Source organism: Accipiter gentilis, chromosome 11 (genome assembly GCF_929443795.1).
Source record: "Accipiter gentilis chromosome 11, bAccGen1.1, whole genome shotgun sequence".
In the NCBI taxonomy this organism is placed as follows: domain Eukaryota; kingdom Metazoa; phylum Chordata; class Aves; order Accipitriformes; family Accipitridae; genus Astur; species Astur gentilis.
In genome coordinates this window covers 15,429,973-15,456,938 of record NC_064890.1, presented here as the reverse complement: position 1 = coordinate 15,456,938, position 26,966 = coordinate 15,429,973, and the positions used below count along the sequence as shown (strand labels likewise).

General features: G+C 43.7%; 1 protein-coding gene across 2 annotated transcripts in view; it reads right to left on the bottom strand.

The window, feature by feature from the left end:
* The window catches only part of CDHR3 (cadherin related family member 3), a 68,382-nt gene that overhangs the window by 9,337 nt on the left and 32,079 nt on the right, over positions 1 to 26,966 (bottom strand). For both annotated transcript variants that reach the window (XR_007507663.1, XM_049814014.1), the window contains 13 exons: positions 25,417 to 25,585; positions 22,807 to 22,892; positions 20,762 to 20,856; positions 20,552 to 20,656; positions 16,937 to 17,085; positions 15,403 to 15,592; positions 13,600 to 13,768; positions 12,022 to 12,121; positions 11,778 to 11,876; positions 7,563 to 7,789; positions 5,662 to 5,833; positions 3,757 to 4,001; positions 980 to 1,161 (listed from right to left, as the gene is read on the bottom strand). Coding sequence is in view for 1 of the 2 variants with exons in the window: in XM_049814014.1 (XP_049669971.1) it covers positions 980 to 1,161; positions 3,757 to 4,001; positions 5,662 to 5,833; positions 7,563 to 7,789; positions 11,778 to 11,876; positions 12,022 to 12,121; positions 13,600 to 13,768; positions 15,403 to 15,592; positions 16,937 to 17,085; positions 20,552 to 20,656; positions 20,762 to 20,856; positions 22,807 to 22,892; positions 25,417 to 25,585 (1,988 nt within the window). In the remaining variant the exon portion in view is untranslated. The remainder of the gene's footprint in view (positions 1 to 979; positions 1,162 to 3,756; positions 4,002 to 5,661; positions 5,834 to 7,562; positions 7,790 to 11,777; positions 11,877 to 12,021; positions 12,122 to 13,599; positions 13,769 to 15,402; positions 15,593 to 16,936; positions 17,086 to 20,551; positions 20,657 to 20,761; positions 20,857 to 22,806; positions 22,893 to 25,416; positions 25,586 to 26,966) is intronic.

The window sequence follows — 26,966 nt, the reverse complement described above, 5'->3', positions numbered from 1 at the left end:
TACAGAAATTGCTTTTTAATGGGAGAGCCTGGCTCCCAATGAATCACTTGCCCTATTAATAAATAATAACAATAGGCAAGCTATGTGCTGCTAGATTCATCTGTCATTTTTATCACAAATTGCTAAATTCCTTGCACACACCATTTGATCTATAATCACAGTTATATATTACGTCTTTACGTTTACTATAATTTCTAAATTTAGGTCCAAACCCTGAGAATACTTAGAGAAATCCTTTTCTTTTTAATCTCAGTCTACTTAAAGACCTGCTTATCATTGTTTTGTGAAGTAAAAAGTCAATTTAGAGGCAGTCTGGCTCCAGCCCACTGAGAAGGCAGCCTGCAGGGATCTCTGCTGCTTCCCACAATGAACCAGAGCTGGTCCCAGGTGCTTCCGTGGCTTTTGCCAAGCACGAGCACTTAGAGGTACCGCAAAGCTTTGTGGGTCAGAGCCTTGCAACAGGCTTGGGTAAAACTCCAGGAAATCTGCAGAAGTTTTGCCAGAACAAAGAATTTGGCATGAGCACCAAGGTTTGGGAAGGACTCTGGGATCTGTAGCTGAGAGGGAGGAAAATGCATCCAGTAACTAACTACCTAGATGTGAGCTCCCTCGGAGTGGGAGCCAAATACAAACCAAAAACAATTGTATTTTTGGTCAGCACACTCAGGCACAGACTCTGACTGCATCTCACAAGCGTAGCTGCCTTTAGAGGTCATAACTGTTAATTCCACTCTTACCTTCACCTAATGCTAATGTTAGTAAATCCATGGGAAAAAAAAGCCAAGGACATTTTTCCTTGATTTCATATCATTAACACCAAATATCACTGTAGCCGGTAATAGCATTTACTACAGCTAAGGGCATACCGCTATAAAGTATTCAAAGCATAGATTTCATTACGGCTGAAAGGCCTGAGTTATCTCTGTCATCGCCAGGTGCTGCTGGGTACTTCCCCAGCGTGACATTTGGGAGGACTCACAGAAGCATGTCGCCTGCTTTGCCTGCCGGAGGGCAGCAGGTGCGGACCCACGTTGCCAGCAGGAACCCCAGGTACCCCAGAAGTCCGAGGAGCAGCAAGCTGCCGAGGGTGATGACAAATGGCACGTACCACGCCGATTCAGAGTAGAGGTTTTCCATTTTTGTCACAACAGTGAAGCCAGGCTTTTAAAACAAGATAGGAAAAGTTCCTCAAGGCTGCATACTTGTAAGGTTGCTGACACCTTTCATCTGGTTGAGCTTCTGCAATGAAGCACCTGGCCCAAGCTTGCCCCAGGGTTCTGCAGATGATGGGCAGAGGGAGATAGTGTCTGCTGGAGACAGTGATTCATCCCACGTACCTGCCTGGGGACTGCCAAGGCAGCTCAGATGACTGAGATGGACTACGGAGCTCCTGGGGCAACCAAAGGCAGGTGAAATGGAGCCCACCCACAATGCAAAAAGGAGGTTCCAGAACATGTTTCAATGTCTTATATTAAAATAAACATGCCATAGTAGGGTTTAAAAACCTCAGGTTGCCTGAGAAGCTGCAAGCACACTGTTGGAGGGTGAGCAAGTTCAGGGAATACTGCCATTACCGAGATAATGGTTTCTTGTTACCTAAGGCAAAACTGGAATTAGGTCATCTTCACTGCAGTGATCATTCGGCCCACTTTGTAAGAGGATTTGAACCCCAAGGAATTGGGTTATTGTATAAAAAGAAATGAAACTCTTTTTTTTCCCCTGTGACTTGTTCCAGAAGGGAAAACCACACTTCCTGAGCAGTTCCTATCATCTCCCACGTCTTCCTGAGCGCCAGGAGACACGTCTCTGAGCTGGCACTTCACTTGGTGCTAGCAACTCATTCATTAAGGTCCCATCATGAAACTATCCTCACACAGATCAGAAATTACTCTTTTGCTCTACCTGGGTCATCACCTAGTGTGGTACTATTAGTTTCAATCATCTACTGAAGTTTTTATTTAATTTTCTGTAAGACATTTGTAATCACATTGTGTATGAAATTTAGTAGGGTATCTATTTCTTTCCTTTTTAAGGATACCTTTAAAATAACCTATTTAGCCTTGCAAGAAAAGGTACATCCAATCCTTACAGAAATGCTCAGATAATCTCAAGATCACCACCACCACTCCATCCTCACTGGGACTGAAGTCACAAGTGACTTTTTGTGACAGGGCTTCTTTTCTACACTACCAGCCTTCCAGCATCTGATTCATCAAGTTGCTGCACTGAACAAATGCATGTAAGGAGTAGTGATGAGAGAAGCTGCTGTAATGGAAGTGCTCTTCTGGAAAATGGACTAAAAGTGGAAGGCTGATATCTCTGGAGGGGGCAGATTTAACACTGTGGTATGTGGTCTAGACTGTTTGTGTTCGTGGTAAAGCGTGAGAAAGAAATACAGAATAAGTTTTGGTATTCAGCTTAACTTTTCATTTCCACATCAAGTAGGGGGAGGAGAGGGCTGTGAGAAAAACATTTATTCCTTCCCAACAGAGCATTAGATAATAACAGGGTTATTAATCAGTCTGCAAGTTTGGATTTAAGCATTTTCATAGCAAACCATCCAGACTTGCATGTGCTGTTTGCAGATCCTCTGATTCTGCCTCAGTTACCAGTAGCCCCTAGAACATCCAGACCATTTTACAGCGAATGGTTCTTTTACTCCTTCACCAGCATACTCATATTTTCATTCCTGCATGCAAGAGAAAAAAGAGTAATGCCATCTGCAGGCAGGTGGAAAATGGACGGACTCTGGATGACGGAGAGATGATGCAGCAAGGTGTGAGGGCAGTGACCGGCACAAGGATGGGGACAGAGTGGTCCGTACTCTCAGGCTGTGCTGCTTCTTCTGCAGACAGGACGAAAGCACACTCTCCTCACGCTCTGCACCAGCCTGATGGAAATCAGCTCCAAAATGAAACTGGTGAGCCAGAGCTTGCCTGGCATGGCTGTGCGGAGGAGTAGACCGTATTGCTGGGACACAGGCCCACAGCTCCACAGGCTGTGCAAGGCCAGATCCCACCCTGGCTGCCAAAAGCTGTGCAGGCTTCCCCAGCTCAGCTGTGGACCACCGTGTGGGCAGGGAGCTCAGGAAAGACCCATCCCACCCTTCTGGATTTGCTGTGTGAAACCTCAGCAACACGCTGAGGCTCTGCACAACTGCTTCAGTTCCTGACAGGCAGCTCGAAGTTTTACATGATGGTGACCTCAGGGATGGGAAAAAGCCCCTTCCAAGTGATGAGGATTTCTTCTTGTTGTTGTTGCCTATTTCAACTTTGGTAGCCGCAGATTAATGTGTCCCACTGCTAAAGCAGCACATAGAAGGGCAAGGCAGCTGGGGGAGTGACTAGCTATGAATAAAAAAAGAGGTAGTGCAAAATGCATGAGGTAATTTTAAGGTTCCAGGCAAAGATTAACCTCTGCTCTTTCCTTATTAAGAAAGCTGCCAAAATCTTTAACTTTCCAGTTGCATGGTAATGGCAGCGTGCCCGGTCCTTTGGCTACTTGCCCTTTTTGTTTTAGAAACTAAAATACAAAACATATGTTATGACTCTGTACCTGGGACCAATCCTTCATGACACTAAGCACATCAACCACCTCGGCTTCAATGTAAGAGCACGGGGCTCAGCACTTCCCAGGACTGGACCCACTGTGGGGTTTTGCTTTCCTTTTGCATACATCTACCCTCTTTTCTTCACTCCTATGGAGATTAGTCCATAAAAGAAATGCCGAACTGGACATAAATTTCAGTGAACTTACCGTTGTGGTAATAACAGTAGTTGGGTTTGGGATAACTCTGATGCTTAAAGTCACCGTTCCAGTTTTAATTATGTCTGTAGTTCTGTCCCTGGCAGATAGTAAATTGTCATCTGTTATATAGACGTGCAGTCTGTAAATCCAGTTTGTATCAAGTCCGCTGTCATAGTCAAACCTTGATGCAAGAATCAGCCGAGATGTGTTGGAGCCGGCACTTGGTGAAAAGGTGAAATGATTGTTCACGTTGCCTGCAAAAAGCCAACACCAAAACGCAAAAAAATTTACTTCAATCCCACATTAAAGTAAATGCATGGAAGAAGCAAACAGATCAGTTTCTGTTGACAGCTTATTACGGATCACTGTACACCTGTATGGTGAAATATCGTTGACAAGAATGGCTCCTCAATCTTCCTGATACCATGTAAAATAATTTAAAACAGTACAGTCATAAAAGCATTAAAATACAGAATAAGACCCTCTGTGGGGACACAGCTGAGGGGAAGCTGTGGAAACATTTCAGAGCCGTGGGGCGCACAAGAGGTCTCCTGTATGACCTGTCCCGACAGCCTGGAGAGCACCCAGAAGCAGCAGCACCCAGCCGGGCTGAGGACCCTACGCTGTTGCAGGGCTCATTCTGCTGCTGGGGTGTCCCTGGAGTGGCCCCTAGGCCACAGGGACACCACCAGTGTCTTCAGAGGCCCCTCCAGCCCCTCTCCATGGCTTCTCCCTCTGCCCAGAGGCAGAGGCCTTTGAACAGGCCCCCCAGAAGAGAGCTAATGACTCAGGGACATTAATTGCCTTGAGGGCTTTGTCTGTACTGTGAGGGCAGAGAGGGGAGTTCAGTGATGCTGGCTCCCCAGCCCTTGTTTTCTGTCCATATAGCTGGAGAACTGCTAGCAGCCTGGGCTGCAGGTAGGCCAGCAGTTAGGGACCGGACAGACCACACGTGCAAGAGATCGGAGCTATGAAAAGGCACCAAATGTGCTTTGGGTTTGCTCTTGTTGCCCCATAGCGCTCCAGAGTTGAAGTGACCCTGAAGCCCATGTCTATTGTACAACAACACAAAATGGGCCCTGGGCTGCTCTGCGGCTCGGAGGCCAACTGCATGGCACAGCTCAAATCTGTACAGCCAAAAGTGGACCTGTGGTCAGACGCTGATTTACTAGTACAAACACAGCCTTTGTATGGGTTCGTGTGTAAATACCACTGCTGCAGGGTTCCTCTGTGGCGTTAAGGGGCTGCAATACGACAGAGGTTCTCTCTTTTTACGCTCACAGCTTTTTACCGGCACCTGGACAATCTGCTCCCTCCTTCTCAGCAGTCACCTCAGCAACAAAAAAAGGAACTGTCCCAAAAGAGTGCATTCCCTTTTTTGTGAAGGAGTGTCATCCCATACCATTGCAGTTCTCCAAGTGGATGCAGCTGATTACTAGGTTCAAACACACATTCTTAAAATGGGTCTTTAATGCACACAGCATGGGCTGAGAACATGCAGGTTTGCTCAGCTGTTTTGAACTGTGTACCGGCATCTAAAGGTGAGGTATGCAGAGTAACAGAACCCACCATTGTTTCTCAAGATTTACTCAGCTGTAATTGGAAGGGAAATTTGACCCTGCATATCATTCCAGCTCATTCTTCTGAAGTCCTTGTCAACTGTGTAATTAATTGCCAATTATTTAACATGGTGGGCAATCCAGTCTTGCAAAGGAATGGTTCTAGGTGGTAGCACCAGTAGCCAACTTGTGGAGCGACATCTCTTTTGGTAAGCAGCAAAGTAATGACGCGCAGAACTTGTGGATCACAACTAGCTCACCATGGCTAGATTTTTATTTACAAATCAAAGTGAGCCATCAACATACGTACATTAATTTTTGCACTGCTCCCAGCTCACAGACTGTGACACAGTACCTTCGTTAATGATGTAACGGAAAGACCTGGGATCAGAATCACGATCTTGACATTCAATCCTGAAGCCATTAATATTGGTCCCAACAGCTAAGCTGACTGGGATTTGAAATGAATAGAAATTGGGTGAACAAACTGGTTCTTCATCATTTACTTCCAAAACATTGACAGTTACCTGAAAGAAAAGAACAATAGCAAACTGAAGCTCCTCCACTGTACTGAGCCAGAATTTTATTAACTTCAGAAACTGTTTGGCTTTGTGCATTTTGCTCTTTTGATCAACTGCAGTTGAAGAGCAATGAACCTCCCTTCCAACCTAGTTTCTACCAGAAAATATCTGTGAACATTTGACCTTCAATTCTTCTTGTGATCAGCACTCTTCTGGGAACAGGTTCCTTAACCTGAACCATCTTCCAAGACCATGGGGGTTTTCAAGGTGATGTGTCTGACTACTTGAATCACCTGAATTATGTCATAGTTAGAATGAGAAATAATAATAGTACCATGTATTCATTAAACTTCCTTTCAAACCTCTCAAATTGCTTCACAGTCATTAATTAGGCTTCTTAGCATATTTAATAATAATTCAGAGCATGAGCCATGGAAGGAAGGAAGAATCCTTATAGACTGTTCCCAGTGAGAGATAAATGCTGGCAATGGCCTTCTGCATGACTGGGAGCACCCCAGGTAGCACCAGATGTGCTTAATGTCAGCTGGGATTAGCTGGCTGAAAGAAAAAGGTTACCCTTCTCAAAGCTCTTTCCTCTAATGCCTGTTGGTCTTTAACAGGCAACAGATAGACTTGTCATCATTAAAAGCTCCTAATACTGAATTTTCCTTAATCGTCACCTTGAAATATAGCAGGTAATAAAGAGATTAAGTACCTCTCACCTAGCATCTCTATCGGTGGTGCTTGCCTGGAATAGAAAGCAAGCCTAGTATCTGTATCTCCCCCAACAGATGTGCAAAAGTCAAATGTAAGGCAGTCATGAGGGAGAAGATGTGAAAAGGAGTCAAAAGGAGTCTGTATGTGAAGAACACTGGGATTCTTTAAAAGAAGTGAATATAAAATACCTTTGTGGACATACCATCTATTTTTTCTTCTGAATATAATAGGTCTGGGCAGCAAACTTGAGCACAACCCTACTGTTCAATGTTATCACGGTCCCTGTCATGCTCTTGGCTCCTGCCAGATAGCACCATTGAGGACAAAACTAGATCACGATCAGGGGAAGGCACATGTAGGGTGTCATCTCCAGTAGGCCATGTGGACACAGCTGTACTGGGCTGGGCCCTCTGACATTGTCCCAAGAGCTGTTCAAGCCTTCATCCCATCTCCGAGGTATGCAGCACATCCCCTAAGTCCCAACCCATGCAAACACATATTTGTGTTTTCTGATAGGCTGCAACATGATTCTTGCATTACTTTGGGCACTTTGCAGTGAAAAAATGTCACATACAAAATCAAAAATATGTTTGAGGGCCAAGGGGCACTACACAGGGCCCAAAAACAACTTGGCACTAAACATGGCTACAACTAGATTGTGCTACCTGGACTCAAGACCCTGTCCTTTTTCTATTTTCCAGTACATGTGTAGCCATAAAGAATATCTTAAATTGTCTAGGGCACTGAAAACAATTTCACTGCCCAGGTAAAATAAGAAAAGAAGACTGAGAAACAGAAACCATAGAGTTAAAAGTATAAAAATATTACTTTAATCATTTTTGTAAGAAATAAACCAAGACTGAGTGAACACCACCTCTTTCATCTGACTAATACATGACTCTGTGCAGGGGTGGACTTGCCTTTTACAGACCAAAGTGCTTTGCCCAATGTCTTACCATTCCTGCCAGGAAGGAGAAAAATGTAGATAAAGGGGGAGAAGTAGAGTGGATTTACTCACAGATACTGTTGCAGTCTTCTCTTGGTCTGAGGCCTGTACTGTGAGAATGTGTTTCTGAGTTGTTTCATAGTCTAATCTAGCTAAAATCTTCACATCTCCTTTGGTTGGGCTGATCCAGAAGATATTTGTGTAATCCTTGGTGCCTCCTCCAGCTACAATGGAGTAAGTGATGACACTGGGTGACCAGTCCTTGTCTCTGGCATTCACTCTTCCAATGCTGGATCCCACTGAAAGACAGAAAATACATGTTTCATTAACATTTTAAGGAAAAGGAGGTACAGAGTACTTGTTCCAACCAAAACTTGATGAAACTGAACTAAAGATTTGTTTTAGAGTTTTTCACCCCCCCAAAAAGTAAAGCAAAGGTGTGAGAAATACTAGTTCACCATGCTGTGTTATGGCTCCCCAGTTTATGGGCTTGCCTGCTAGCAATAAATACCAAAATGCTTGGAGTCTGTAGAGAACCACAACAGAAGTGCTCTGGCGGTGAGGGCCACCCTGAGCCCTGCACTGACACGCATGAACTCCCACCTTGTGGCAGCCGGAGCACTGGCTTGGTTGGAGGAACAAGGCTCTTTGTCTGCCTTGAAAAGCAATTGCTGCCATTCCTTGCAAGGTGTTTGAAAAACAGTTTGAATTACCTTTGTACCAAGCACATACGAAGCAAAATACAAATGGCAGTGCTGTAAACTGTGAGAAAGAAGATGGGACTGTGCACGCCCATCTCTGCAGACACTGATTCAACGCTAAGTGGATCCACATGACCTGGGGATATACAGGATGAGTAGTCCACAAGCACAGAATAAGAAAAAAGGAAGATGTAAATGGAGGGTTGGCATATTTTTTTCTTTCCTGACCCTGTGAACTCCAGTCCTACCACAAACTGTTGGCTGCTGTTTGGTTCAGCAATAGCAAGCACCCTGTTAATGTCAACTCGGCCCAAAGCAAAAGGCAGTCTGAGTCGGAAAAAACATATTATTTCTCTTGATAGTCCCAGTATCCAGCAAAGTTCTGTGGCTGACACTAAAAGAGCTTTACAGACATATCCATGTCACAGACAGGTTTCAAGTGTTATATTGCTAAGATACACTTCAGTGGTATGAGGATACACACTCAGAACAGGAAATGCTACAAAATTCATCATATCATGCCCACTAGGAAACAGGGTAGAAAGTCAAGCTCCATCCACGCACCATAGAAATGAAAATTGAGCAAGAAAAACAGGCTGCTGAGCAATGCGAGATGCTGGTATGAACACCTGAAGGTCAGGGTCCTCTGACTGCTGAGTGGCTGTCCTGTGCCTCCTCATCCCCCTTTAGCCTTCCTTGCTTTCCTGGCAGTTTGGCTCCTGCAGGAGCCAGGGCTGCCAGGGTTTCTCTGCCAGGCAGACCCCCCTGGGAGCCAGTCCCGCCACCCCAGCTTCCCCAGTCCCTCCAGCTCCCTTCCAGGCTAGGCATCCCCACGCCAGCTGCAGCTTTGCTGTACTCAGCAGCGGCCAGTTACGGCTTCTCCACAAGGCAGGCAGGAGTGATTTTTGCAGAGCTGTGGACCTTGGCAGGATCCTCCTGACCAGAGAATGAAGAAAACAGAGAGCTGAGGGCTGGAAATTTGGGCTTGCTTGTTTGCCCATGGCAAGGGAGAGGAGATTGTGGGCAGGATGGTGGGGCTGCTTGAAGCATGCCTTTTCCTCCCCACCACCCCCTGCCTTCTGGCTTAGGCAAATGGACAGAGAAGCACCATTGAGCCTACAGGTCTGCTGACCATAGCCACAGCTGCCTTTTCCTGTGCTTTAAGCATGCTCTGGCCATAATAATATGGTGAATTCAAGAAGATACTGGATCATCTGGCTGCTAAATCTCCTGGAGTTTCATGGGCAGCTTCACAATGTCCCACTCAGATGCAGAGATGCAGTTGGATGTCCTCCTTGGTGACATGGCCTTTGGGGCAGGTTTGTAAGTAACAGCAGCCTGGGGCAGTGTTGGACGTGCTGAAGGACAGGGCTGCCGTTCAGAGGGGCCCAGCAGGCTGGAGCTACAGGCCAACAGGACTCGTGGACCTCAGCACAGACAAATGCAAAGCCTGCACCAGCGCCAGGACAAGCCTATGCACCAGTGCAGGCTGAGACTGACTGAGCAGGCAGCAGCTCTGCAGGGAGGGATCCCAGGCCCTGGCGGACTAGTTACACATGAGCCACCAGGGCACTCTGGGGGAGTGGAAACCACATACTGGGCTGTATTAACAAGCATGTTACCAGCATATGCTGGGAAGTGACTAATCCACTCTGCTCAGCACTCATAGAATCACTGAATGGTTTGGGTTGGAAGGGACCTTAAAGGTCATCGAGTTCCAACCCCTCTGCCATGGGCAGGGACACCTTCCACTAGACCAGGTTGCTCCAAGCCCCATCCAACCTGGCCTTGAACACTTCCAGAGATGGGGCATCCACAGCCTCTCTGGGCAACCTCTGCCAGTGCCTCACCACCCTCACAGTGAAGAACTTCCTTATATCTAACCCAAATCTACCCTCTTTCAGTTTAAAGCCACTACCCCTTGTCCTATCACTACATGCCTTTGTAAAAAGTCCCTCTCCAGCTTTCCTGTAGGCCCCCTTTAAGTACTGGAAGGCTGCTATAAGGTCTCCCCGGATCCTTCTCTTCTCCAGGCTGAACAACCCCAACTCTCTCAGCCTGTATTCACAGGAGAGGTGCTCCAGCCCTCTGATCCTTTCTGTGGGCATCCTCTGGACCTGCTCCAACAGGTCCATGTCCTTATGTTAGGGGCTCCAGAGCTGAATGCAGTAAAGCTATCTGTGACCAGTTTGGGGGTCTAAGTACAAGAAAGTTACTAAAAACTAGAGAAAGGTTCAGTAGGGTTTAGCAGATGATGCAGGAAGAGAGGTTTGTTCAGGGTGGAGAGGGGAAGGCAAAGGGGGGATTTAATTGCTGTGCACCACTACCTAAAGGGCAATGCTGCAGAAGACCAAGATACACTCTTCTCAGAAGGTGACAGTGAAAGGAAAATAGAGAACAGACACAAGCCACGACACAGAAAATTCCAGCTGGGTACTGGGTAAAATTGTCTGGAATGAAGGTTGCTCAGCTGGAACAGGGTCTCAGAGACGCTGTGGATTCTCCATCCTTGGAGATTTTCAAAATGCAAGTGGATGAGGCCCTGAGCAACCTGATCTAGCCTTCAAACTAGCCTCACTTGGAGCAAGAGTTGGACTTGAGACCACCTTGCACCTTCAATTTTTCTGTGACCCTAGGAAGTTCAGAATGAAGGTCAAGATTTATCCAGCATATGTCTAACATACCTCTCAATTTTTTCTCAGCCAAGAGCATAAAGCCAGTAAGTGAGGTCCTGGGGCAGAAGGCCTGTGTTTGGTACATCAGGTTCATATGAGGGTGGAGCTGAAGCTAGGAAAGATGCCATTCCCGTGCCGACTCCTCTGGGCACTGAGCGGCACACCACAGAGCTGGCTGGCAGTCACACCTTGCACACAAGGATTTCCAAGGAAGTAAGATGCCATTGCACTGCTGTGCAAACACATGAGATGCAGGACTCACCAGGGGACAGGAAGGGTGCTGAGATAGGAGTCAAGCATGTGAACAGTTTCAGAAAATTCCGTTTTAAGTCCATGTTTGCAGCCACTGGTCCTGGGCTGTTGCAGGAATGGGAAGGACCCTAGCTCCAGGCACGAGGAGCTGCTCTATTGCCGTCTGGCTGAGCGCAGCCACCCCATCCAAGCATTCCCATCCCACCCCATCTTCAGGGCACCCACTGCACCCAAGGTGAGCTGGGTCTAAGGGGACAGCGGGGTGGCCAGCCTGCACCAGGCCTGGGCCAAGGGAGTCCTCACTCGTCTGTGTCAATCTATAACGGTTTCTTAGTACCATTGCAATCCCTCCAAAAGACTAATTTAGCAAGAGCAGAAAGATGGTCTAAAACAAGACATCTGAGTTCAGTTCCTGGCTCTGTCACAGATTTCTTGTGCAATTGCTGAATTTGTCTGTGTCTTAGCTTCCATCTGTACAATTGGAGTTGTTGCCAATTTTGTCTATTTAAGGGTAGTAGGTGGTTGTATGGTGAGACCCTGGTTGAACTGGAGCTTTGAGCCATTCTCCTCATTCAAATATATGAAAATCCATTTTGAGCAAAAAGGTACTTATCAACATGATAGCATTATTTTTATCATGTAGGTGCTACTTACTGTACCTTTAGTAATTTCTGGAACATTAAATTCATATGATGAATTACTGAAGACTGGAAAAAATTCATTCACTGGCTTTATCCTGATGTAAATGTAGATGATATCTGGAAATATAACAGAAGATTAAATCATAGTTAAGTATGGCTGTGAAATTTTCTCATGCATATATTCAAAATACATATGGTATTCCTCTCTCCATGCTGTTACAGCACAGGAAAATATCAAAAGAAGTGTAAAAGGGATACTTGCTTGAGTAGTTAGGACAGGCAATATCTTGCACCCTGACAGTCAAAGAATAAACTTCAGCTCCTAGATTAGCTGGGTTTTCTAAATCAATACTTTCAGTCATCTAAATTAAAAAGAAACACAATTGTATTTATACTTCCTTACATAAAGTCACAATACACATGATGGCAATTACTCTTTTCAGCATTCTGTAAGTGTGGTCTCCCCCTTGGATATATCAAATTGGTCTGTAGGAGTAATACAGGCTATTAATCAATTACAGGATTGAATTCCAGGCTTTTTCTACATGTTCACGCTCTGGCATCTCTTAGAAATTTAAAGCTCTTTCCTCTGCCAACAAAATGTCTTCCCCTTAAGTGCAGGAAGTTTTATCATTTGGATCATAAGGTCTTGGCCTTTTACCTAGTTAATTCAAAGCTCATGTAATGAGCTGACTATTTACTCTGCCCTTTGTTGGCTCAACAAGAATCTGCTATTGCTAAATAGTAATAGTTACTCCTTGAGTTCACACCTACAGACGTGTATTAAAGGTATCAGGTTCAGCCATGAGTGTTTATCCAGGAACCAAGTTGTTACTAAACAGTGGCTCACACAGATTTAAATCCTAATCTCTTGAAGTCTCCATCTTTCTGTAGGAGCCTCATAAACTTTGGGGCAGCAGGACTAAAGTACAGGCATCCACTGTTGATCATCTACAGGGAAATTCCTGGAGGAACAGGACACTTCAGATAGCCTGTTACATTATACATACACAGTGATCAAAGGGCTGACAACAATCATACCCTGTGCAGCAATGAATATGCTTTTCGTGTTGGCAGATTAAGCAGCTAAGGGCAGTGCTTATTGGCATGCATACCTCAGATCAAATATTAAAGTAAGCCATACAAAATCATTTTACTGCTCCTGTAGTACTCTTGTCTTTTAGACAGAATGCCCATTTTTTTGTTATGTTTCCCTTTTTCTGTAGTTGTCCATGGTTCTTTTTAAAGCAATGGAACAACCACCATTGCAGATGCCCAGCAACTGGTGGGGGTTCTGGCCAATGCAAACATGCCAGCTGCTATCAGGATAAGGAACTCATATTCTGTCATGCAAAATCACACAAGTGCAAATCCCACCACACTTTTGTGAAAATTTACCACTCCAAGTGGTTTTACAACTCTGACCAATGAAGCTGGGAAGTAGTTACTGAGTGTGCGATTTCTCAAGTATTTCAATTCTTCATGCTGAATAGGAAGGATCTTCCACAGTCTGTCATGAACAAATGGTTATGAAATGGCACCAGTTTGCTCTGTTTATCCATATAAAAGTTGGTGCTTCACAGTCCCTTAAAAAGTTGGGGTTTTTTCAAAACATATCTAGCACATTTATTTAGAACAGTTCTCTGTTCACCAAATTCTGTAAAATCCATAGAAAGCATCCTATCAAAGGATGTAGTTCACATCCAGTCAAAACAGTCATTCTCCACATCATACCCACTGTGACATGAATTACAGTAATTCTTTTTTTCTTGTACAGACAATATTTTGTAAGCTGACTTCTGAAATAGGACAATCTAACATAAAGCCACAAACAACTGACCACAAGTCTTCCAGACACAGTGGACTCCAGAGCGAAGTTATTGCTTCCAAAACCAGATAATCCAGTGAAATTAAATTGATTGTTTGATGGATCAACATCAATATCTTTACAGTAATTTCTAAGATCAAGAAGAAACGTCCCAGCAATCGTATTTTCATTTGCCTCTATCCTGTTTAAAACAAACACATTTCCCATCAGAGAAACTTATTTCTTCTGTTGAACTTTTCATACATTACATGCCAAAACATTGACTTCCATTTGTTTTCTAAGTGAAATCCTAGATCTAAATAGGCAACAGTTGATGAAGCAACCTGGAATCTGATCCATACACTGTGGTGGACAATAGCCCTCTAGGAAAGGCAGGATATAAACTTTTAGCCAGATCCAAACCATAAAACTGAACTCATCTAAACTTCAGAAGCTGCCACAAGATCTTAATTTTCAAGTTTAGTTCAATTAATACTTAGTATTTTAAACCATCTCTACAACACTCATTTATTCAGTATGTTATAATGTTCTCCTCATGAGAAGCTTGTTCTTTTCTCCTTAACTAATAGCTGGACCAGTCTCCTGTTTTGTGAAACTAGCATTTCTGGCCCTGCTGTTGATTGTGAGGGTCCTGTGATGCATGTGATGGAACTGGGGGCAGAGGGTGTTGATTTAATTTTTTTTAATCAAGAGAATTAAATACAAGAAAATGAAGAAACAACTGAAATACCATTAAGCCCTGATTTTGTTCTCTTGTGCAATCCCTATAAGACCAGTTCTTTATTTGATCGCATTTTTTCCCTGAAGATTTTTGCCTTCATCAGATCAAAATTTAAGCTCACTAGATAACAAAGAGACTGTTGTGTTATTGTCATGGATGATGTAACTGCAGCGCTCTGAAGCATTGGATTATCTTCTGTCCAGTATGTAAAATACGTGATTTCAATGCAAGACATTTCTATTAGATAGTGAGGAAGCAATTTAAAGATACCCACTAACTGGGAATTCCTCATTGCATAGGTTCTTCAGCTGAAATGCTGGATTTTTATCTGCAGGACCGTCAAACTACCATAAGTGCACCTGAAGAACTGCACAATGCAATGCCAAGTACCCTGAAAGATCAGAGCCCAGGCACATCAAACACTTCAGATGGACAATTTGTACTTCAGTCTTTCTATGACACACTTCATATGTAAAATGGAGTTGATGTTATGTCCTCATCTGCAAATATAAGCTACCTAATCATCACAAAGGCCTCAGAGCATTCATAGCCATAGCAAAGTCCATGACTAAGTTGCTACGCACAGAGGACAGCTATAACAAGAGGTGATCTGGGCTCTGAAGACCTTACGGATTGCATTAGACAAAAGCCATGCAGGTCACCAGGGAGAGATTTAGAAGAGAAGATCAGGAAGTTTAAAATAAAACTCCAGAACTGACTGGCAAGCTTCCCCTGGTGAATGATTCCCCACAGTTTAGCATAAAGAAAGGTGGATCCTCGATCTGTATAGGTCAGAAAAGTAACTCTATAACACATGGCTCTGATATCCTAAGCATTTCGGTATCTGAAAGGAAGATAAATAAATTATCTGACTATACACAGATATTTTTAGTCCAAATTTCCAGCTGGAACATGCCAGGAAATTGAGTTTCATGCCCTAAGACACTTAGAGTGAACACTAACCTTTAACAGCTAATGATAAATGTCCATTTGAACCTCTAGCTGTAGGTCTGGGGACCCTAACTGATGTGCCTTAGGCTGCACATTGGTCTGGGGCAACAAGGCAGCACTAAGGCAGTGAAGAGCCTCAGTACCTGAAGGTAGAAGGATTGCATTCTGGTGGGTTGTCATTGATATCATCAACAATGATTGTGATCTCCATTTCGCTGGCGTGACTGCTGCTGGGACTGTCCTCCACCCGGACTATCAGTGAGATGTTAGGTTGGAGCCGCAGAGGAAGGGCATCTCGATTGATTCTCCCAGTCACCTGCAGCACTCCAGTTGCTGGACAGAAAGCAGCCAGAAGTTAGATGTTCACCATGGGGGGAAGTGAAAAACACTCGTGGTGTACATGCAAGAGGACAGGGCAGATCAGCAGAGAGGTAGCACAATAAAAAGTCTTCTATTCCATGCAAATCATGGCTGATTTAGTTATTTTTAAAATGATACGAAACGGTTCTGAAAGTTCTGCATAAGACTTTAATGAATAGATACCCATTGCTCAAAAATACACCATAGGGTGGCCTCAGCAGAGGGCTTGGAAAATGGTTAGATTTCCTTTACGCTCTCAAAGAGCTACTGCAAGTTCAGAGTTGAGTGCACTCACAGACCATCAAGGACAATGAGCCACTAACGCCTGTGCTGTCCTTGCCCTCTAGCTAGTAAGGCCGCTTCACTTTCTACTGTATCGTTCAAGCTTCCTTCAGCACCTCTAAATCTACTCACACATCAACAGAGCTGCTCTTAGCTGTGCCAGACTGCGCCAAGTGTTCTGGTCAGCCATTCACTTAATTTTATTTTTTTTTCACTTCTGTTAGCTTCTGTTCAAAAACAGAAGGTTTTTATGGCACAGCAAAATACTATTCCCAGAGCACCGAAGAGGTAAAGGAACAGTGGATACATCCTCTGCCTTTTGGAGTGTAATTGAGGGTCAGGGTGGCAACATGCGGCGAAAGGGCATAGGGAATCCAAAGCACTTAAGGGTCATCCTGATCCCCCACAGCACTGTGTTGTGTGGCACCTCTTACAGCTGTGATGATAAGCAGTTCTAAAACAATAGCAGAGGACAAGCAAAGCAGTCACCGAATGACAGCCCTGGAGCAAAAATCTCAAGGCACTGGTGTATGCACCCCAGATAGCATGAGGAGATAGAACCAGCATGGGAGAGAGCACTCTTTTGGATGGCCTTGCCTGAGGAGGTTCACTAATCGAGCAATGAAGCTGAGGTGCAGATTTGCTGTGCACCTCAATGCTAGAGGAGATTTCAGGCAGGAGAGTGGACATTAAGGTCTATGTGCAGCTGTTTCAAGAGCCCCAGAAGGCTCACTGCAGTCCTCAGAGATTAAAAAGAAGGCAGCTAGTCTTACTTCCACCCAAGGGACCGTCACCCTCCAGCTGTAAGTCAGTATTTGTCAAGAAGTCACCTTTGGTCTGCTTTCTTCAGTATATCAAGGTATCTTCAGCTGACCAAAGAATTTGACCCTAATAATGCACTGAGCATTCTTTATTTCTAGGGGTAGCCACAGAGTAAAGTAAGTCAATTTAAAACTAAGGCAAAACATTTTTTTCAAAGTATCTACTCTGTTCTCTTTTTTGGGGTGTCAGAAGGCACATTTTTGTTTGTCTTACATGGATTTATGGAGAAATATCTGTCAGAAGACTGGATGCTGTAGAAAAGTCTGCTGGGAGACCCTTCATCATCAGGATCTTTAGCTGTTATATTGGCAACAACAGTGCCTGGGCTTTGCTCCTCTGGAATCCTGTAGATTCTTTGTTTTCTACAAGATAAAACAAAATTCAGCAAAGTACACATCTGTGTTTGCAAGGGCAGCTGATTACGGACTTAGCTGAGCAGCCAATTGCAGCAGCAGAGCCATGGCCACGCTGGACTGAGAGACGGCTATTTGCATGTCAGGGTAAATATCCCAGTCACTGGTTCTGCCAGCTGGACGTGTAGCAATAGCTGAACTGGTATGTGGTCATAAAGCATGATGGCCACACAAATAAGTGTCATTCCCCTGCAACTTTTTCACAGTAAAAACAATTTGACTTTCATAGAATCATGGAAGCTGAAGATGGAAGGGGCTGTTAAGTTACGCAGTCCATCTCCCTACAGAGCCACCAGCTTGTAAAGCCATGTGCTTTAGTTCCTTCATTGTGCAAGAGAAGAACAAAAATAGAAGCAGTAATGTAATTAATCATCTTTTGGAGTGAATGGTGGAGGCTTTTGGGGGACAACAGTATTACTAAAAAGCTGAGTTAACCCTGCAGTAGGTGGAGGCAGGGAGGAGCACTCCTGTGGGTGCCCAACAGATGGACGTGCTCCAAACTCCCAGCAACATCTGTCTGATTCATTTTACATAGAGAAAATAGTTCTTTACTGCTGCTGTTTGGTATGCCAGTGCTCCCAAATTTCCCATTAATTAAGTGAGTTTTATAGCCCAGATATAGTCTGGCAGGCAATTGTGCAGGATTGCTTATAATGGTTGCAGTTGCATGTTCACATGGGTACTCAGGTATGCAATTATGGTACTTGAACCACATGCAAAAGCAGGCATGGGCAAGCACACAAAAATTGTGCAAAGAATTTATGAAGGGTGATTTATACTACTGAAACACACACAAACATCTCCTGCTTCTAGAAATCAAAGGGAGCTGAAGATGCTCCGGAGTCCAGAAAAGCAGGAGTATGTTTCAAGACTGAATGGTTTTTGCACATTTTAAACCTTCTATGCCACCACTTAACTAACTGACTAGTCTATAGTTCCCAGCATAGGAAAGCATGCCTCCAGGTCTCCACTCACAATTTTAAAAATGGTTAAGAAGACACAGTATCTCCAACTGTTTTGTCAGCTCATATGAAAAGAGGAAAGCATACAGGAGAGAAATCACATAGGGTCTTCCCAGTAAAAACACCTAACTTAGAGCCAGAAGTAAACAAGGAGTTTGTGAAGGCTGTGGAATCACTGTATTTATTAAGTTTCTATCTCACTCTTGGCATTGGATCTCTTCCTTCCTTGTTTTCCTGTTGCTTTCAGAGTCACTCAGAAACAAAACAAATAGCAACAGATCTCCTTCACTGCTACCAAAAATGCCACCCTAAAATGCCTTTCTGATCACTGGGGAATATGGGAGGGACAGCTCTAACTGGTTTTGGCTCAAAGTAGGGAAATCCCTATGCCCACAGGGACCGCAACTCTGACCTCTCTGTGGACAGCAAACTCACCACCGCTCCACTTTCCCAGCCCTACCAGCTCTCCGGCACCCTGCACGGGCCATTGTCCTGTCCCCACCAGATCTCTGGAAGAAGCGGGATGTTATCGAGCACATCCTCGTAGCACCGAGTACTAGTACAGCTGGGGAGGAGTTGAGGGCCGCTTCCTACGCAGCTACATCTGGGCTATGTCCTGTCGTCCATCTGTTTGCCACCTGCCAGAGGCTTTTTACGGGATGGTTCAAGCCGACCTTTTAGACACTGCAATGTAATTGCGAAGGAAGCATATGTTTGTTTTCTTGTCTCCTCTTTTGTTTTCCTGACTCCACAAGTTTTCCATTGATTTTAACAGCCAGAATTTCAAAAGGCTGAATGCCAATGTAGTGTTATGAACACCAAAACCAGATGTGCTTGCATATACTATGGGAACAATTAAAAAGACCCTTTGAAACTCTGTTCTTGACAGCTTTGATCGGGAGAAAATAAAGAAGGTTTGCTAACTCGTCAAGTTTCCCCAGCTCCCATCCCAGCACTAATTATTATAGTGTCAGAAAGTACGTAGCCCCAGAATACAGCTTATATTTTAGCAGGAGAGAGGCCATACATGTGCGTACTGAGGACAGATCGTGAAGTGTAACTTAATCTAATGTTCTTTTTGGTCTGTAGTGTCAATCTAAAAGGGACAAGATTCAAACAAACACCAGGCCTTATTTGTGCCATATGAGAACTGAGTCTTAGACTTCAGGTGTTATGGATGCTCAAGTCACTGCAGCTTTCACTAATTCGAACAACAATTTGGAGGAAATAATCAGTCTAGAACACAATGATGTGCAACAATTGGCACTGGGAAGAGGATTCCTCCTGCTTGTAGCAGTACAGTAATGTGGAGCGAGCTGTTAACTTTATTGATTATTGCAGACATGAGGTTCAAGTATTAAATAAATACCACCAACAACAAAAAATCCATGTCTGTTTCTAACATTTCATTCTTCTGTTTCTTCATATTCTCCACCCCTTTACTCAGCAAGGTCCAGATCCTTGGCCTCAGCCCAGGAGCCATGAACTGCTCTGGCTCCACAAAACACCTAGAAGATTGCCCCAAACAAGTGGCTGGAAACCTCTTGGCATGGCCCAGGTGCTACACTGTCTTCTCTTTTGCATAGATGGCAGGAGAGCAGCCATCATAAATGTTCTCAGCACAGACTTTGTAAAGCCTCAGGATCAGGAGACTTAAAGAGTGTCTTGAGGCCAATCAGTGTCTCATGCAAGTGACAAAGATAAATCAACAACAGACTCAGATCAACTGTAATAATTGTCAAGCTCCTGCTTCAGAAACAAACGTCCATCATGCTTTCCACTGCAAAACAGCCTGCAGGTGGCACATGTATATTCTTTCCCATTTTCTTCAAATTTTCAATTATATTCCTGATTCCAACTAAAACTCCATTAGTCTTCAAAAGCTATTTCTGACTTGTGTGTTATGACACAATTTCCTGCTTATGAGACAATAAGAGAAGACAATGTTTCAAAGATCACCGGGATTGTTTACAAGTGCGTCTGGGAAGAAGAGGAAGACAGATCAAAAGTGAGACCTTTTTACGTCTAGACATTTCTGCATGAATAAACATCATTATGGTGAAATGCACATCTGCATGAGGGGTAAATGCTATATCATTCTATTCACACAGGGTAAAGTTCATCTCCGTGTCTGAACTTGTCCAAAGGTCTTTGCATAACTTTAACCTCTCTAAATGCTAACAAGTACAACAAGCTTGTTGGGCTGTTCTTAGCATGAAGACAGAGCCTGGAAAACTTGAAACTATGAAGAATATAAATAAGAATAAAAGAGGGAAAGGAGGGCAAAGCTTTCCAGTAAAAGAACAGGAATCATAACAAAATTAAAATACTGGTTTCAGTAGTATTTTGTTGTTATATTTACTTGCCCTTATGTTACACCCTCCCATTGGTGCCAAAGCAGTAAACCTGGGAAAACATCTACATTTTGAGTACAGTGGAAGTTTTTCACTCACGTGGTAAAGTAAGGTCTTTCATCGTTGATGTTAATTATATTTATATTCACTGTTTTAGTCGAGTTGAGTCCATCTGGATCTGTCACTGTTATATTTAAAAAGTAGCTGTTAAATAAGAAAACAAAACAAGCATCATTCTGTGGCTATGTAGGAAAAGATTTCTCTCCTTACTGTAAGCAAATAGAGCAGGTGAATATAATACATTCTCACCAATGTGGATCTTTCTCATAATCAAATTCTTTTGTGGTAAAAATGGCTCCGCTTTCCAAGACCAAGAATGGCACTGGTGCAGGGAGCAGTGAATACTGAAATGAGGAGAACAAGGAATTAGTCTTTGTATCTTTAAACATCCCTCCATTCATTCCTTGCCTTGTAGGACAGGCAAAGTTATAGTACAGCATTTGCCTCAAACTTTGCGTAATGAAACATGCTGACATACAGATGCCAGAACAAGCCCTGATCATCTAAGCCGAAGCAGCTCAAACACGGTCATACGTGCTTTGCGTGCCAGCCAGTGGAGAGTCACAGACACTGAGCTACATTAAAGCCCACGCTATTCTCTACCTCTGTGAACTCCAGGTCTGCAATGAGAATTTAACATAGAGGCCAGACAGCCACAGGCAAAATGAGCCGCAGCACCATAGGCAAAAATGAGCTTTGTGGCAACAGCGGAGTACCTGCACAAAGGAGAAGAGAGAGAAGAAGGGGTGAGGCTGGATTTGGGGGACATAAGGGCAGTGGAGGAGGCAAAGAAGTTTGAGGGTCCAGGTGATGGGAGAGGGCAAGGAGGGGAGAGTGGACTTTCATGGAGTCCATGAGGGTGTGAGGCTGAAGGGTGTTCACAACAGCCCGGTGTTAACATGGCTGCTCGGCGGCCGCATGTAGCGGCAGCCGCTTTGTGCATTGCACGACACAAATGGGTACCACACCAGTGCACGGGTGTGGGAGGGGGGAGCTGAGCACCCCACCACTGTACACAGCAGGGAGAAAGGCAGCACCCTGCTCCCTGTGGCCATGAAGTAGCTACTACATACCCACCACGTCCTCCCTGCCATCTTCCACATGCCAAGCCGTCACCAATAAGCCCTCGAGGACATTTCCTTTGCTAGTGCAGGTGCTAATAATACCCATAAACTCTGAAGTATGCAACATCAGAGGGTCGTGCACTACACAAGTAATCTGCAAACTCCACCGAGCAGACCTTCCAGGGAATGCTACTGCTCTAGTGTTACCTTCTGGGGAAAAAACAGGAGGTACAGAGAGCTGAGTGAAACAACTTGCCTCCTGCAATGACAGATTTAATTGAAATTGATTTTAAAAAAGCAGCTAGGTGATCACAATTCTTTTAACAATCTTTTGCCAGTTGACCTTCCTAAATTCCCCCTCTGGATTGTTACTTTACCTGTGGCCCAGCATTTCTATATTCGCAGCTTCTTATTATGCCTGAGATTCGTCAGGAGTTAGAAGGTGCGTGGAAGTCACTGCCATGGCTTTCAGAAACAAAGCAGAGCTAAACCCCCAGGCCTCTGCTTCCCTCCTCACCAGCTCAGGTGTGGTGGTTTGACGGGGCAAAGCCTAAGGACATACTTCAAGCCAATCGCTCTCTTGAATAATGCTATACATTGAAGTAGCATCTTCAGGTTCAGTTCTTGAATGTGCCGTCTTTAATAAAGCCAAAGCCAATAAAGCAAAGCTACAACACAATTCTTAGGTAAGTTACTTTTCCCCTGTCTGCAAACAAACTTATCACTTTCCAGATTTTTTGCTGATACCAAGAGTATTTTCAGATCAGCTAACACATTTTCTTAACTGAAGGTCACAGTTTTCCCTCAGATTGTCAAAAAGCTGAGATTCAGTTGCCTTGTAAGTGATTTCCTCACTGTCTCACTTAAAAAAATTTACATTGTGATATAGAAGGTTAAAAATTTTATTTACTTTTAGTCATTCTCATCTACAAGAAATGTTTTGCAAGCCTTTTTTTTTTAAAAAAAAGATGACACAATTTCTACTGTACCTCTGCCTTCAATATCCCTCAATTTTGGAGGGCTAAGAACTCAAAATACAATTTGTGTCCAAACATTGAGGCTGGGTTTTCTTAGTTATTATTGAAAATGCTTCTTTTTTCCTGACTAAACCTTTTCCTGTGTTCCTGATAAGGAAGGAGGTTGTCAAAAGATGCTGGCAATTACCATTTCAGATACAGTGGATTATATCATCTCTGGATTATTTTTTTTTTTTCCTTTAATACAACTTACTTTGAGTTCAGCATTTTCAGGATCAGCTGCATCAACTTGGTAAATGCATTCTGGAGGTGTTCCTTCCAAGACATAGATCGTTACAGCTGCATGGATATAAGTGTACTCAGTGTTAATTAGGTAAGAATAAAGGACACAGCAGCAAACGTACTGATACACTAAAGCTGTCCAGACTTATTACTGCCTGCTGTGTCTTCTCACTTCACAAGTGTAATTCCAAAATCATCACAAAGAGCACAAATACTCAAAAGATAAAAAGAATCAGTTGCATATCTGTAAACAGGCAACCATCACTGCGAGTTGCAATACAAATGGTGCCTTCAGGAGAAAGACTGATCTTTACATATAGCCTGTCTTGAGCTGCTCACAGGATATGGAGTAAAATGATGCATTTGGGCTACACCTGTGTCTGTCTTTACTATGCAGATGGGGAGAACGTAGCCCTGTGCTATGTCCCCATCACCATCCTCTCCCTGTCCACCTCCTGTCCCCTGCCAGGAGAGCTCAGAGCCTTTCCTCTTAATTTCTGCTTTTCCTTTACACCTGCGAGGTGAATAAATAGTGGATTGACTTAAATTTTTGCCTTATTACGGGTGCTAATGCAGTGCAAGGTGTATTTCTTTCCATGACAGGAATTCTCACAGTTGGGCTATCCCATACGAGGCCACTGGCAAGAGTCTTCTCTCTCCTTGGGTAGAGCAATTAACAGAACAACAGATCTTTAGATCAGGTTATTTGCTTTATGTCCTTTTGTGTCTGCTGGACCTGCTGTTTCTGGACTATTAATTTCCACTGTGACCCCTGCTGACTGCTGCTTCTCATCACAGCAGTGGGAATCCCAGAGCAGCGTAATGAGTTGTTCCCAGAGGACAACAATATGAATATAAAGTTTAATGAGAGGGAGATGCTTTTTCATAATCAGCGAATGTGCAATTAGTGTCTAATTGTAGCTGGTACTGTTAACTAAAGCCACACAGTTAGACAGATCAGACATCTGTGCTCACCAATTTATGGCAGCTCTAGCTGAGAGTTAAGCTGATGCACTTATTTGTAACAAGCTCCCACGTAGTGTGTTTCATGCTGTGCCAATCCCCTGAAGTGTCACCTTTAATTATTATTAGATTCCAGCAGCACCCATGATATGCAAGACACCAGCTATACTGAGAAGATGACACAGCCTCTTCCCTAGGGGAAGCTAATTTGCTTTACAAACTCAGTATTGTATGGAAGCAGGAACATTAATGTGCTTAGGAGGCATTAGTGAAGCGGGCTGAATTGGAGCGGACCTGGTCTGAACCTGTCCAGGCAGACAAACCCTGCCCTCTGCAGCAGGCAGAAGTCAAGACTGCAGCCACGCTGCACTGCTGACCACTCCAAGGGCTGCGAGTCACAGCCTACATAATTCTGCTGCTAGTCCACATCTGGGGGTTCAGCAGCCAGCTCCAAATATCTCCCACAAATGGATGACAGTTTGATGTTTTCAGGTTTTAAAAAATGGAATTTTGAATTGTTGAATGCTTTTCCGTACAGAAAATTGCTAATTATTTGCTAATTGCTAATTGCTAAATTGCTGTTAGAATATCAAGACTTCAGACAGGCTCTCAGTACCTCATGAAATAATAAGAGCGTATTTTTACTCACGACCTGAACTGTTCTGTCTGTGCGTGAACACATAATAAATACATCACTGTCCTCTGTTGCCTCATGGTACAATTTTTCCAGGTCCCTCTCATTACTAAATGAACAAGATAAGATTGCTCAGAGAGTACGACAATTATTTCCTATCCTTTTTATTGATGCCGTTGTCACTCGTTATTAAGTACTGCATGGCATGCAAAGCCTGCACTGACAACAGCTGGGCTCCAGACACTCCAGCCTCATTCCTAATGCTACTGCACACTCCTCCCTGTTGCACCTTTGCCCGTGGTCTGAAAGTAAACCTTGGTAACACCATGTGCCCCACGCAGGAGACCGAACTATTTGCCTCTTTTCCATTTGCAGCACCATAGATCACAGTCTCTGAGATCTCACTCTTCAAACTGATTTTCTACTTAATTTCTCATGTGCAGGTGCAAATACAATATACAGGTGTAAAACATTGGCAGAGCAATGTTTTTTATCATTTTCCCTCAGAAATTCTTGCAAATACACGTTATACACTTATTTAAATTTATCTGGCTTCTCCAGTCCAGTTGTCAACAAACTACTGAAACATGTACTCATACTCAATGGTTATAAACCCACCAAACTTCAAGTTTCTAATACATACCTCTAGGTAGGTACTCATCTCATCAAAAAAAGAACATATATATTTATTGATGTAAAAAGCTTTTTTTTTTCTTCTAATTCTTCAGGTGCTTCAAAATGGCTAAATCATTTCTGGTCACACTTCAAGAAAACTAAAAGGGAACTTCCAGAAATGAAGCATAACAAATACTTGTGTAAAATAAAGCTCTGAGAAAAACAGTATCCTGTTCCTCCCTTGTTTTCCTATAGGAAAATGCTTAGACCACTTTAGCTACAGGCACTGTATGCAGCTATAGTTTGTTTTTTTTAATCTGATGTCATCTTTTCAAGTATTGTTCTTTTCGAATACCACCATTATCTTACTTTGAATTGCCATATTTCCTCGAAATACAGGACGTTCATTTTTATCTGTTACTTGGACAGTCAGTATATTAAGGTCAGATCTCCCAGTTGTATCTTCAACAAAAATCTGTAAATCAAAGCTCTTTGGCATAGTTTCATAATCTAGCACAGGGTTTCCAGTAGTTACAACCTGAAAAGAAAAAATTATTATTAGCACATCATGCAAGAGAGATGAGTTATAGTCTATACGAGTTAATACAAGGGACACTTTGCATCAGTAAACAGTGAGTATTTTAGATCATCTACTTGCTGGCACATATCTTGTCAGTGACAGAAATGTGACAAAAACAGAGTGGAAAGACCAAAATGTTGTGGCTTCCTGGAGCAAGTCAAGGAGCTCTTGTGTGAGGGACAGTTTGAGGAGGAGAATGCCTGGAAGGAGCTGTCCTGCCTCACAGGCAATGCTTTGCCTTCAAGGTCAGGACTACATCTTGCAAGTACTTGTCTGTGCCAGGTCTTCACCTTTCCACACCAAGCTCCAGGAGCAGTCGAGGTGTGACGAGACTGAAAACTGGGAGGAAGCCCTGCAGGACACAAGGGCAGCTTCACTATTTCTGTGAGTCAGGAGCACAAGGAGGAAGACCTTTTACTTGCAATAGAGAGTGTGGGGCCAGGAGACGGTGTAGTCTAGCAGGTACCAGCCCCTTCCTTCTATAAGCTGTGTCTGGGAGAAGACTTGCAGGAAACCACAGGAAGAAGGGAGCTGCACGAGCACACTGTATGAGAGAGGGACCAGAACTGTTTGGTGAAAATGTTGAACTAACTAAAAAAATAACAGGCCTTAAGTTTTGCAAGATTGATAAGGCAAACATTTGCTTTGGGTTTTTTTTTAAAGGCTTCCAGCTCTGCATACTGCCTCTTAACACAGAATATGTACAATCACAAGACTGACACTCCATGAAAAAACACTAAACGCACTCATTTTGATTTAGGATGAGTCCAGAGCAACAGCAAGATGCTGGAAGTTGTATGCCTCAATCTTCACTGAAGGTGACACTCAAATTTGCTGTGTAAAAACTAAAAAACTGTGAAGCTTGAACAGAGTAACGGGGTGCTGTGGAACTGGAGAAGGAGAAGAATCGGGGCTCACAAGAGTGTGTGACAAGGAGCTTGTCACTGTATTCACAATACTGCAGAATGGAGGAGCCTGGAGAGGATGCAGGAGGAGAACGATGAAATAAATCCTTGATTTTAGATGAGATGCCATGGCCGGAGGACAAATACAAAAGTGATGTCAGCACAGTTAGAAGACAGAAGCCAAAATAGAGCCAATTAACAAAGACAGTTGGAGGAGAGTGAACAGAAGCACAAGTGTTTTATGCCTTCTGGTATGTAAAACAGCTGCTCTCTGGAACCTTGCGGATCTTTTTGTTACAATACTGCAGGAGAAAACAACTGTGTCCTGGAGAGTCTCCCTCTCTCCTCTATTGTACAAATAGAAGCTTCCCATAAAAGTAATGCTAACTCAGAAAAAACATTCTACAAAAGCTTGTAACACCAGTGGGAAGGTT